This window comes from Pygoscelis adeliae, unplaced genomic scaffold, assembly GCF_000699105.1.
Source record: "Pygoscelis adeliae isolate BGI_AS28 unplaced genomic scaffold, ASM69910v1 Scaffold10, whole genome shotgun sequence".
Lineage (NCBI taxonomy): Eukaryota > Metazoa > Chordata > Aves > Sphenisciformes > Spheniscidae > Pygoscelis > Pygoscelis adeliae.
In genome coordinates this window covers 7,003,609-7,016,193 of record NW_008824053.1, presented here as the reverse complement: position 1 = coordinate 7,016,193, position 12,585 = coordinate 7,003,609, and the positions used below count along the sequence as shown (strand labels likewise).

The 12,585-nt window shown below is 43.1% G+C and overlaps 1 protein-coding gene across 1 annotated transcript in view; it reads right to left on the bottom strand.

Moving 5' to 3' along the window:
* SYDE2 (synapse defective 1, Rho GTPase, homolog 2 (C. elegans)) overlaps nt 1-12,585 on the bottom strand; it is a 32,951-nt gene that overhangs the window by 18,365 nt on the left and 2,001 nt on the right. Inside the window, 1 exon segment of the mRNA XM_009333891.1 lies at nt 8,142-8,876. Coding sequence (XP_009332166.1) covers nt 8,142-8,876 — 735 coding nt within the window.

Below are 12,585 nucleotides of genomic sequence, written 5' to 3'. Positions count from 1 at the left end.
GGACAAGGGACATGGGCATGTACAGGGGGGACATGGGGGACACACACAGGGGGACACATTGGGACACAGTGGATTGCACCTGTGGTGCAATTAGCCAAAGCAGCTCACAGAGTCTCAAACACCTATATCCATCTGTCATCCCCCCCTGCTAGCCAGGGAAAGGGAGAGTCTATTTACAGCATATAAAAAGGAACGAAAGAAGCATTGTTTTCACGAAATACTCAGCAAATCATACTTTATAGAGGTTTCTCTTACAGATTTCTCAAAGGCCTACCGCTTTAATTCTAAACTGATCACTTCAAGTCCAAATCACCATACAGCTAGTGATTTTTACAAGTCCCCTGTTCATCCAAATTAATTTGCACCATTTAACTGTAACTTACTTTTTGTACTTCACTTAGCTTAAACAGTTAAATCAGGTGATCTGGTCTTTGACCAAAGTGATTTTTTGTGGTTTTGGTTCTTCCCCCCAAAAAAATCCTACAAAGCCTAGTTCTAGTCCCAACGGAAGTTTGGCTTAATAACTTTTGCCGATAGTTGCTTAAAAGCATATCTTTATAAAAGAAAGTTTCAGTTATGAAGAATAACGCATAGAATCTGTTTTCCAGAGCGACAGAGGAAAATTCATTTAGCCCTGCATCTCATGGAAGTAGTTCCCTCGCAGGGGAAGGGCTATTTCTAGCACGCCTGCTGTGCTTTTCTGGCAAGCAGCTAGTTAGAAATGTGGTGTTTGATAAAAGCGGACAAAGCCTTCCCTTGTACTGCAAATCACAGCACAGTCCCACTGGTGGGCTGGCCTGGAGCGCTCTCATACTTCAGCCCGCTAACATTAATCTTCCCTTTCTGTCAAAAGTCTCTGGCACAGGCTTGGAAAAGCAGGCCAGCAAATTAAACTTCCCCCCAGCTCATTAAAACTGAAGAGTCAATCTAACACTCTGACTTTTATGCGCCCAACTTCTGCTGCGTTCAGCACCAAACAGTTAAAATGAAATATGTGGCTGGAAGAAACTTAACAGTGGAGTATTATGCAGGATGGTATTCCCATCAGCATTGAGCCACATGTTGTTCCACTAAAGCCAGCAATGTGCTGAGGTATGCACGCAATTTTAAAGAGCGTACATGACAGCTCTGAACAAGCTGCAAAAGGAGTTGTAGTGCAGTCCAGTAACACTTCACGTCCCAGCCTACCCATCTGATACAGCTTGCTCACAAGGGTGCTAGAGGAACTGAACTGCGCCTCAAGCCTTTTACCAAGTTACACGGCTGTGCTGCAAACAGGCTCCTGACTGTCCCTGTCCCCACTCACTCTGCTACCACACATCCCATCTTACCAGTTAAGCTTTAAAAATATCCTTACGGAAGGATGGTAGGAGGAGATGAAACATAAGAGGCATCTGTTGCATAAATGACTACCAAGGTGGCAAGAGGATGGTCAGTTTGATGTGATGCAGCTGACTACATATATCTGTATATATACAATTTATTTATTTTTTACAGTGAGAACCTCCCCAGGGACATGGTAGAGTCCCCATCACTAGAGGTTTTCAAGATGGAATTGCACAGGGTGCTAGGTAATCTCATCTAGGCTCCCTTTCCCACCAAAGGGTGGACCAGATGATCTTTCAAGGTCCTTTCCAACCTGGGCTGTTCTATGATATGCTTATGCTTTCCGGCAACTTTAGCAGTATGAGTAAGACAGAAAAAAAAAAAGCTTTGAAGGACAACACAATCCAAGTCAAAGTGACTTGACATCGTGACCGCTTCCATCAGCTATTTGTTCAGCTTGACTAGTAAAGCCACCTTTTACTTTGCTCAGCGATACGGCTGCGTGACAGGATAAAGCCTTTTCATGACCAAAGAGACACAACTGGAGAGACATGAACAGCCCACGGGAATACAGTGCTTCACAAACCCAGAGCCCCCCTCTCCCACCCCACCCGGCCAGCTGTCCATGGGGCAATTGCCACCGTCCCCTCGGTCGAGCAGGGAAGCGCTGACAGACCGTACCCCTACACAGCACTGCCCCAAGGCAAGAGAGGACTCAAACTATCTTAAGCACTTACAACACAGCCCCTGCCAGACATAGGCAATGATTTAGCATAGTAAAAATGCTTGTCTGACCCTGCTTAACACTGTTTACATGTGCTTGGGCACATACATCACTGTCATACCGACTGCCAGCAGCGCATGCTGTTTTACAGGCATATTTGATTACCCTATTCCATACATAACGTAACCCAGGTAGGGTTTCTGAGTTATTTTAAAGTTCATCAGAAAACCTGTAAATTATTTTTGGGACGACGACTCGAGGTGAACGAGTAAGGCAGAAAACTATCAGTTCCTTATTACAGCAAGCTATTGAAATATCAAATGGCCACTCTCATAGCTAATGGAAATGCTGAGTTCCGACCAAATTAAAGCTGATAGGTAATTTAATTTTTCCTACCATTCTCCTGACATACTTAAGTACAGTACAGCTAACACTGAAAGCATCTCTCTAGAATAATGACATTAGTGTTGAAGCTCTAAGCCATTTCATTCTGAGAAAAAAAATACAGCTTACACTGAGGGGTTATAACTTTCAAAACCAAAGTCTCCCTTCTGCCTACATTTTTCATTCCTTTTCTTTTACTATTTTTAAATCAAACCAATGACTTATTGCAAAAATGTATTAAAATAAAAAAGCAGCAAGTCAAAACAAGCCAAAATATCTCAAAATTGTTCTTGTAGCAAACGATGGGAGAGTGAAAAAGGGCGATTGTTTTTCTGTGCTAGATGCCACAAGAAATACTGATCCGGATCCTCAACTGACAGAAACAGGACAGCCCTAATGATGTCAGAGGCTGTGAACTTACTCAGACGCAGGCCCGTTACGCTTTTTCATCCTCAGATAGTTCCAGACCCGTTCTGATAGAAAACTTCAGAGTAGAACTGCAAATGCCATTAAGAGAAGAATTCATGCTGTATCAAATTCAAGCAACTTCAATTAAAATAAGGAAAGTGTGACCTCTATCCACAACAGCAACTGGGAAAAAAATCCTTAAAAAAAATAAAAGGAATTTTTAGAAATTGGGATAGAATGGAATTATTTCTAAGTAACATTTTTTTTTTACCCCTATAAAAATTACTATTTTGACCAATGCAGCCTCTGAGTTCCATTCCACATAATGCTTCAGAGTCAAGCAATGGAGAAATTATTAACAAGGTAAAAAAAAAAACAAACAAAAAACCTCTAAGAACTCTGTAATGGTACAGAGTTCCATTACTTAAGCTGTGACATTAATTAAGTTGTGACAAACCCATCAACCCAGGGTTTGGGAGCAAAAGATATAAAACAAATTGCTTTAAATAGTCCATTCATTAAAAAGGGAAGTGATTACAGAGTAACCTCCCGAGGCTGCACGCACGCCGAGAGGTGAAGGGGCTGACGACTGCCTGCTCTCCATCATGGCGGCGATCCTCAGAGCATCCTCGACAAGCAGCTCCTCATTAGAGAGAGGAACAAGCACGTGGAACAGCACTTTAGATCTCTGCCCAGCTTAAAGAGTTCAGTATCTACAAGCGAGCATGAGTTTGTTGCAGATATTTTAAACATTAATGACTCTAAATGCACGTAAACCGCGGTCGGCTCTGTTCAGACACTGGCGCCACACCAAGACGCAGGCGGCAGCACCGCGGCTGACGCCAAGCGCTGTCTGTTTGGGCTGCTCTCACGAAGACGTCCTCCCCTCACTGTGCCCTTCGTGGCATGAAAAGCAGCTTTGCCCCTATTTCCCCAGTCAGAGGATATAAACAGTTACTCGGTACAAATCAGAAACTGAAAAAGGCAACAGCTATTTTAAATTAACTGCTTCCACTCCACCGCTGCTACGTCCTTTTGCCTCTTTCACCAGCAGGTCCTTGTGGCATTGTCACCCCATGGATCAGACACACGCATGAATAAGCCCTCGACCTTCAAAAGCATGCGCACAAACTCCCCAAAAGCCCACCAACAAACTGGCTTCAGCTCTGCAGGAGAAAGACGGAGCAGAGGGACCTTTCTACCACATACCGAACCATTTCGGTATCTCAAACATTAAGCAAATATTTTGCATGAATGCTTTTCATGCAAACCATGAAAACCAAACCAAAGCTCCTTGCACGTGGAAAACAGTTAAATCACACAGCACCTTCCATCTGGAAAAAAAAATAAAAAGTAAGCAAACAGTATTGGCAACGCGTGGAAAGAAATTGGTAGATAGGATTTGCTGCCCAGTATACCCTATGTATATTGCTGGAAGCTTATTTGTAACATCTAAGCATGCAAAATATTTGCCTGCATTGGCCCCAAAGATGTATTTGGAAACCAGGATAGCGGTCACGGTCTGTGGAGAAAAAGCACTGTAGTTTTAATGTGATTTAAGCCAAGCTCCAGTTGGCATGTATTGGGGTTAAGTGGGAATATGGTATCAATCTTCACTTCCTGCAATGTTGAAAAGAAATCTGTTTACGGTGATTCCCACCAGGATTTTCCATCCAGACAGCTAATACACGTATATTTTCAGCAGCAAAAGCACAGCCCAGATCCTGGCAACCTACAATGCACAAGTCCTACCAGGATGTCTCTGAGATACAGACGCATGTGAGATGATTCCACTGATTAGGTAGACACTAATCCCAACAGTAATCCTCCCCAAAAGCAAAAATATTACAAATTCTTCAGAGGGCACTACTCCGAGCTCCACGATGTAAATCCGTCGCAGGAGCCGACATTATAAAGGGGTGTTTTTCTTCAACATTTTGCAGGTGATACACACATCTATAAACACATACAGTTAAGAGTTCAATCCTAAACAGTTGTAAAAAAAATTTAACATTTTATAGACGCAAAAAACTCTATATAGAATTCTTCATATTGCATTTATAACAAAAAGTATTCCTATTTTCCAATCATAACCATTTCGCCTGTGCAAGGAGACATCAAATTAAAAACAGTCTCCAGGGTCCTTTCCACTTAAATTCTTTTCCCACAGACCTAAGAGCACGAGCTGGCGCTATGTTCCTACATTACTAACTCGGAACCAAGTTACCTTCTTATTCTTACCTTTCGTGCAGTTGTTACGAACAAAATACATGAATTATTTTCCCAAGCTCTGCTATAGGGGCACCTTATTTTTAATCAGTTTCTGATTCTGGCTAGAATTATTCACTAAGGAATTACCTGACAAATCCTATTAACATAAATGGCATTTACTGTCGAAAGTAACCAGATTAACACCAGGAACTAAGGGTGTAAATTAAGACTATGGGGCAAATTAGCATCTCTACAACTATGATCCATTTTATCAATAACATTTACAGGAAATATCTATTTGCTGCTGTGTTTGGAAAGACTCCCAGTAACTGAATTCTATCATTTATTTTTTCTTAATCTTCTAATAAAGACTCTCTCTCTCTCAAAAAAAAAAAAAAGGGAAAAAATCCACGACTGTTTTCTCTCTACAAAGTTGGAAATCCAAATAAGGCAGCAGTGTTTAAAGTTTTAAAGGTAAAATTGATTCCATTATCCAAGGAAGAAAAACAACAAATGACAAAATGAACTATGTATTTTGTTGGCTTTTATAGTGCTCCACTTTTTTCTGTCTATGCTTCTCAAAATGTAATACTTTAGACTCTAATGCTAACCAATATTGACATATATAAAATCATACCAGTAAGAAAGGTAAGCAGACTTTTCCCCAAAGCAGTAATTGCTTATTTGTCAGGAGTTACTGCTTAATGTACCCAGCTCTCTAAGAATATAGACATCTATTTCATAGCAGTTGTACAATTCAAACAAGATCCTATCACAAATAAAGTTAAATTGGCCACGTTGCCCTTCATGCAGTAATTTTGTATGGATGAGCTGTCATTTTAAATTTGACTGAAAATAACTGTAGACACCTTAACCAGATTAAAAAGAAGAACTAAGCCACTTCTCCATACTAAAGCCAATTACTGAGCAGCAGGGATCCACTTCATCATCAATTAATCTATTCAATGTGATCACTATTCAATACATGCAAAAGGAGAGCTGCATTTAAAGTACCTCAATTAACTCAATGCATAACAAACCAATCAGGGGAAATTCATCACACTTTTCTCCTGGTTTCATGAGACACTTTAAATGGGCAATTTTGCTTTCAGAAATAAAAGTTTCTTCAGTATGAAAACAATTTTGACTTTTTTCTTCTCACATAAAGGGATTTTTTTTTTTTTAAAAAGAAATAGTCACCTATATATGGAGAGATTAACCGCCTAAACAGGGGTCAAACGGTTTGCAGGACACACACACGGCTTTCCTAAATAACCGTGCTTACTGACCTCTCCAAAGCGCCTAGAGCTCCAACGATGACAAAAATCTACCTAAGAACATGGCATTTCATCTATCTTGCAAGCAAATATAACTTGTATAAGTATTTAATGCAGCTATAAAGTGAGCTATTTCTAAATGAACGCCTGATAACTTTAACACACTTTGCAACTAAAAATACGCTTGTATCTACAGCATTTCCACAAAAAGAACAAAACGCGAGCTCCCAGAAGAGAAGACCGAGTGGTTTTTTTCTTCCGCTGTTTACAGCAGTTGCTTTGGTGCCTTTGAAAACAAGCCCCGTTCCCAGAAGCAATCTCCGCACTGGGAACCCGGGCACAGCAGCTCCCGGCGCGCAGGGACGCGGGGGCAGAAGCCTGCGGGGATGGCAAGGCTGGACGGGGGCAAGCCGGACTGGGAGCTCCTCCAGAGGGCAATGCACACCAGGGCTCCCATGCCGGTGTTTCGGGTCCTCTCTGCTGAGCCGGGCAGAAATACCGGCTCTTAAATGTCAGTGCAAAGAGAGCGTGAACTTTCTCTAAAGAGGGGAACCTGGAATTCCTTGTCTCCTGAACTTTACACTAAGTTTCTAACTCTCAACAGGATACTAGAGTTAAGGTCAAGATAATATAAGACACATCCGTAATTAAAAATAACACCTTTTTGGAAAGGGTTGGGGTTTTTTTTCTGTTTACTTTTGTTTGGTGTGGTTTTGTTTTTGTTTGGGTTTTTTTAATAGACTGGGAAAAATCTTTAATAAGATGCTGAATTCACACACTAATGGAATTATGGAAATGAGACTATCAAACACTCAGCCAAAGATAACAAGGAACAAAGAGGCTGGCTTCTGAAAGTGAAAACCACTCCTCTCCAGTCTATTAGATTAGCCCGAGACAGTCAACAAGACAGCAATTACAGAAAGCAACGTGATGAATAGCGTTTATATGGTCTTCCAAAATGTCTTTATTAAAAAGTCCCAGACAGCAAGTTAAAGAAACCCCTGCAGACATTAAGTAGCTTCAAGGCTGGAATCCAAGGCCAGGGTTAGACACTAGCTAACAAAGGAAACCCAGTGTGTCCTCACGTTACCAGGCTTTAGCAAGCTCTCTTTGCAAAACCTTTGTCTTCAGCGAGGTGGGGGCCAAAGAGCACAGAGGACAACCACACCTGGACACGCCATGAACAAACTGACTGAGAAACCGCTGCGCAGCTCTACATTTCGTAGGTATCAGTCTCACAATTTGAGTCATTTTTTTATTAACTTGATGTGCATTTCCACCAGAAATTTGCTTGATAAAGATAAAAGGAGGAGAAAGAGAAAAGAGAGACATAAGAAGGATTTATTATTCCTCTAAAAGAAAATAGAGGACACAACATTTTTGTAATGTCTTATGAGGAGCGGCTGAGGGAACTGGGGTTGTTTAGCCTGGAGAAAAGGAGGCTGAGGGGAGACCTCATCGCTCTCTACAACCACCTGAAAGGAGGTTGTAGCGAGGTGGGTGTCGGTCTCTTCTCCCAAGTAACTGGCGATGGGAGGAGAGGAAATGGCCTCAAGTTGTGCCAGGGGAGGTTTAGATTGGACATGAGGAAAAATTTCTTTACTGAAAGAGTGGTTAAACATTGGAACAGGCTGCCCAGGGAAGTGGTGGAGTCCCTGGAGGTATTTAAGACCTGTACACATGGTGCTTAGGGACATGGTTTAGTGGTGGACTTGGCAGTGTTAGGTTAATGGCTGGACTCCATCTTAAAGGTCTCTTCCAACCTAACCGATTCTGTGATTCTATGATTCTATGTTCCTGAACCCTCTTACCTGTTGAAGGGCACTTAAAGGCAGGATTGTCCTCTACTGTTGAGACGCTGGGAGTCTTGCAGGCAAACCTCTGCCGGTGCTGCTGCATGTGCTCCCCGGGATGCACGGCATCGGCCTGACTCGCTTCGCTGGGCTGAGCCATCCAACTGTCCCCCGCGCTCTCCATGGAGCATGGGGGACCCTCGTGGGGACCTGTGGCTGTCCCCAAGTCACCCCCAGGGGTGGGGTTGTACCGAACCACCGGGGAGCCCACAGCAACAGGGCTATTCACAGCAAAAGGGCGGACCCTCAGCATGTCAGGCTCATCATCTTCAGGGATCGGGTTGTACCATATTTCTCCTTCATCATCTGCATCATTATCCTCACCGAAGTCCAAAGCGGCGCTCCTTGGCGCGGCAGGGCTTGCGGTGCTTGGCAGGGCACCAAGAGGAGCGCAGCTTCGCACGGGGCGCTCCCGCCCCACCGGTGACGTGGAAGGAGCCCGCAGCACTGCAGGTTCAGGCAGCGGGATGGGAGATTTGGGTACCGGGATAACAGCCCCGTGCGTTTCCTTACAGGTGTTTTCTTCTTCCGGAGGAGGAGGAGGAGGTCGGTGCGTGCTCTGCTGCAGCCAGCTGCGTTTCTTAGAAACAGTAATGCTGTTCACCTGCGGCCTGTGCTCGGGGACCTCGCTGGCCTGGGGGGATTTGGGCTCCTTCCTGCTTCTCGAAGCTATGTAAACATTTTCTATTAAATCTGTTCCCAGAAAGAAAGGCAAAAAGAGAGGGAAAAACAAATGTTTAGAATATCGTTTTGCTTTTGACAGATTAACACATATGCTGTCGTATGACATTTGCATTAGACCTCATCCGAAAGGACAAAAGATAAGTTGATATGATCATAAAATTAGATTTCAGCCTGTCAAAGCAGAATGTGCACATAATTAATAAAAAGTCAGGCTTGTTTGGCTGTTTTTTTAACACCATGTGATTTAGATAAATGGCAGTGAGATAGCCCTGCTGAAAGGTCACGCATCCTTAGACAGAAATGGCTGCTTTTTGTTCAGCTAAGCTCAGGTGCAATTGGTTTGGAAAGTTGCTGTGCAGTATTTCCACAGTTTACTTATGCCAATGAAGAAACAGACCCTGGTTTTACTATAATGTATAGCTTGAATGCCTACAAAAAGCCCACGTAGATTCATTTCTAGATTTAGATACAAAATAAAGGTGAGGATATGCCGCGCACAAAAAAACTCCAGAAAGGACTGTCCTTAGCAGCTTCATCCTATAATTAAGACAGAAGCATCCCCTGATTTGTGGGGAATAAAACAAAACACACCATCATGAAAGGAAGGAAGAAGAAACATAGAAAAGTTTTTGAATATCTCATTACACACCAAAAATTTCACGCTACACCTAATCAAATTCCACTGACTGCTCCCAAAACTTGACACAATTTCTTTAAAGCAACGGCCAAACGTTCAATTATGCATTGAAAAAGCCACTTGCACTCGAGCCCCTTGTCAGAGCACGTCCAAGCAGCCCACTCGGCAGCAGTGCCATGCCCCCTGGCAGGCTGCAGGGCACCGCAGCAGCGCATCCCGCCCGGGGAGGTGGGACCACGCAGGGAGCGAGCACCTCGCCCCCGAGCAAGCACAAGCCCCTTCGCTAGGGCTGGAAGGAAAGCTGCAAACACATCCAAATTAAAAACAGGGAATGGAGGTCAGATAACCCTCACGCTCCTCTGCGGAGGAGGGCAACCCCGACAGGGTTTGCTCAGCCACTAAGACTGAGTGGGGATAACTGAGTTCTCATAAAACAGACAACTTGTTTTCACGCGAAGCCCTCTGCAATCGGAAATTCCAGATGGGAGCAGCAATTTGATACTGCTTGAATGTTATTCTCAGCAAAAAGTTATTTACACACCAATAATGGATGTTAAAATGCGGACACCTCTTGTGGACTCTCTGGAGTCCTCTCTGGAGGACTTAAGGAGCAGCTCTGTAAATCCAGCTAAGTTCGCTGCAGACAGGGAGACAGGAAAAAGACTGTCACTTGAACACCTTCCCTTCGACCCTCTTTTTAGGTTTGTACATCAACAACAGAAGAGATCCTTAATAAGACCTGAAACACCACCGTTTCACTTGAAGAAAGATTCATCATTTGGTTATTTTTTTAAAAAGTGAGGTTTACTTGTTTAGCTGAACTGCACTATGAACACTGTTTGTGATTTGAAGAATTAACTTGGTTCAAAGAATTAACAAAATTAACCGTGTTCATTTTGAAGCCTGCGTACACCTCCATTGAAGTGCTTTGCTACACCGGGGCCTAAGTCGGTCAATTAACAGAATCGGAGGGAAACGTAAAAGCAGGGCTGAGGATGCAGATCTCTGGCAAAGTTTCAGTGATTTGGCAGCAACCATGTTCCTTCCCCCACCCTTAGCCTGGAAATGTAAGCGTGCCATTGTAAAGGTTTCCCCTTTACACAATTTCACTACTATTTCAAGTAAGAACTAACCAAAAGGACGGGGAACTAATCTGCCGTGGGCATAGGGCTATGCCTACATTTCCAAGAAGTCAGTTCGGATCGGGGACTTCTTGGGCGGGCATCCTCCCGCCGGTGACGGCTACCTCAGAGCCCCCCGCTTCTGCGTGGACAGCCCAAGGAGCGGTCCCTGCTCCGGCGACAGAAATAGATGGAGCATCCGAGAGCTGTATTTCCACAAACAAAAATATCTGCTACTTCCTGCTTCGCTGTAGAAATGCAGGCCCTTCCGCACTGGTTAAGACAGCCTACAATTCCTAAAACAGCAGGCTCCTAAAAGTACAGTGTGCCTAAATATACACCCAGCGACACATCTGGCGTCAGCCTCAGGCTGCCCTTCGGTCCCAGCGGCAGCAAACGCACAGAGCAAACTCAACTTTGTTTTCAACATCCATCCGGGTATCTCAATAACAAACCATCTGCAAAAGCTTACCGCAGAAACATTAATAATCAAGTAGCTCCAGCGTACTCCAATAACCCTGCTGCTTGCAGAGACACGCCGCCTAGCACACGTACTCAAAACTACCCCTTCTCCGCCTCCGAATTAGCCAGCGTGCTGCCAGAGGTCATTGATTGTAAACGTTCGCCGAATCTCATCCAAATGATACACTTGCATGTAAATCTTCCGACTGCAGCCTCTGCAATTGATAGCAGTATTTGCAAGTACCGCTTCCCCTTTATTCGAACTTGGCCCTGATCCTTAAAGCCCTTATGCCTGTGTTTATTTTAGTAACGAACTGTTTCACATGCAAGTATCTGCACAGCCGCTGGTTCAATGTACCACAGCAAGTTTTAAATGTCATTAGCTGTTACAGAGCCAGATTTAAGTAAATACAAAGCTTTCAGAGATATACAGGTCAGGCACACGCTTTTTGTCCTAGAGCAAAGGTTCACTCAGAACGCTGCCTACTCTTTATTAGCACTGTAATATATTTAATATATTCTAAAAATATATATTAAACCTCCACACACACACAGAACAAGACAATGGTTCCTTCCCAAAAGGCTTCAATATGGTGTTCAATTTAAAAAAAAAAAGGTCAGATGGTCCCTTCACCTTCCACTCTATTGACAAAAAATTAAATAAATCACTATTTAAAGTTAAAACATTATGGTAACAACACATGTATTCTCAGAACTAGAGCCTCAATGTTTCAGCTCAACTGAGGTCAGAATTGATGTTCTGCCTATTACACTGGCATATAAAATATTTCGACATGATACTGTGCACCGCTTTTCAGTCTGTAACAAAGAGGGGAACAGCTTTTTCCAGCCTCTCCATATATGGATCAAAACAAACCATAGTTCTTCTGGTTGTAATAGCAGCTATTTAAACACATTTTCTTTCACTAAGTTTCCTAGTAGAACTATAAAATATAATAATTCTGTATTTAAATGGAACAACAGCAAGACTAAAAATTGATTTGTAAGCTTTCCAGTGCACCTTTAAAAAAAACAAAAAACAAGAAAACAAGCAGCAAACAAAAGCCAAAGAATGACAAAGTCATATGATAAGAAAACATGCAGGGATTCACATAAAGTAGCGGTCTAAATTCAAGAACCTCTTATTTTAACGAGGAATTTTTATTCCCAAGAAGAAGAAGAACTACAGATGTGAGGATGCTACCACTGAGGATTGATTCAAGACCTAAATTTAGACCAGCTCACAACAAATTTGAAGGTTACACAAGATCCGGAAAAAAGACAGAAACTTTCCAAACACGAATAAATAACGTATTTAATTTCACCGCGTGCTGGCAGCTCCATCCAAAACCCTATCGGTTTTAGGGCTCTGGTTTTGCCGACTTACACTTTATACAAAGCTGGCACCGGCCAGCGAAACGAAAGTGAGCTTTTAAACGCGGTCGATGGGCTGAAAATACCCCGTAGGGAACAAACGAGCACCGAGCCCTTCTCCCCG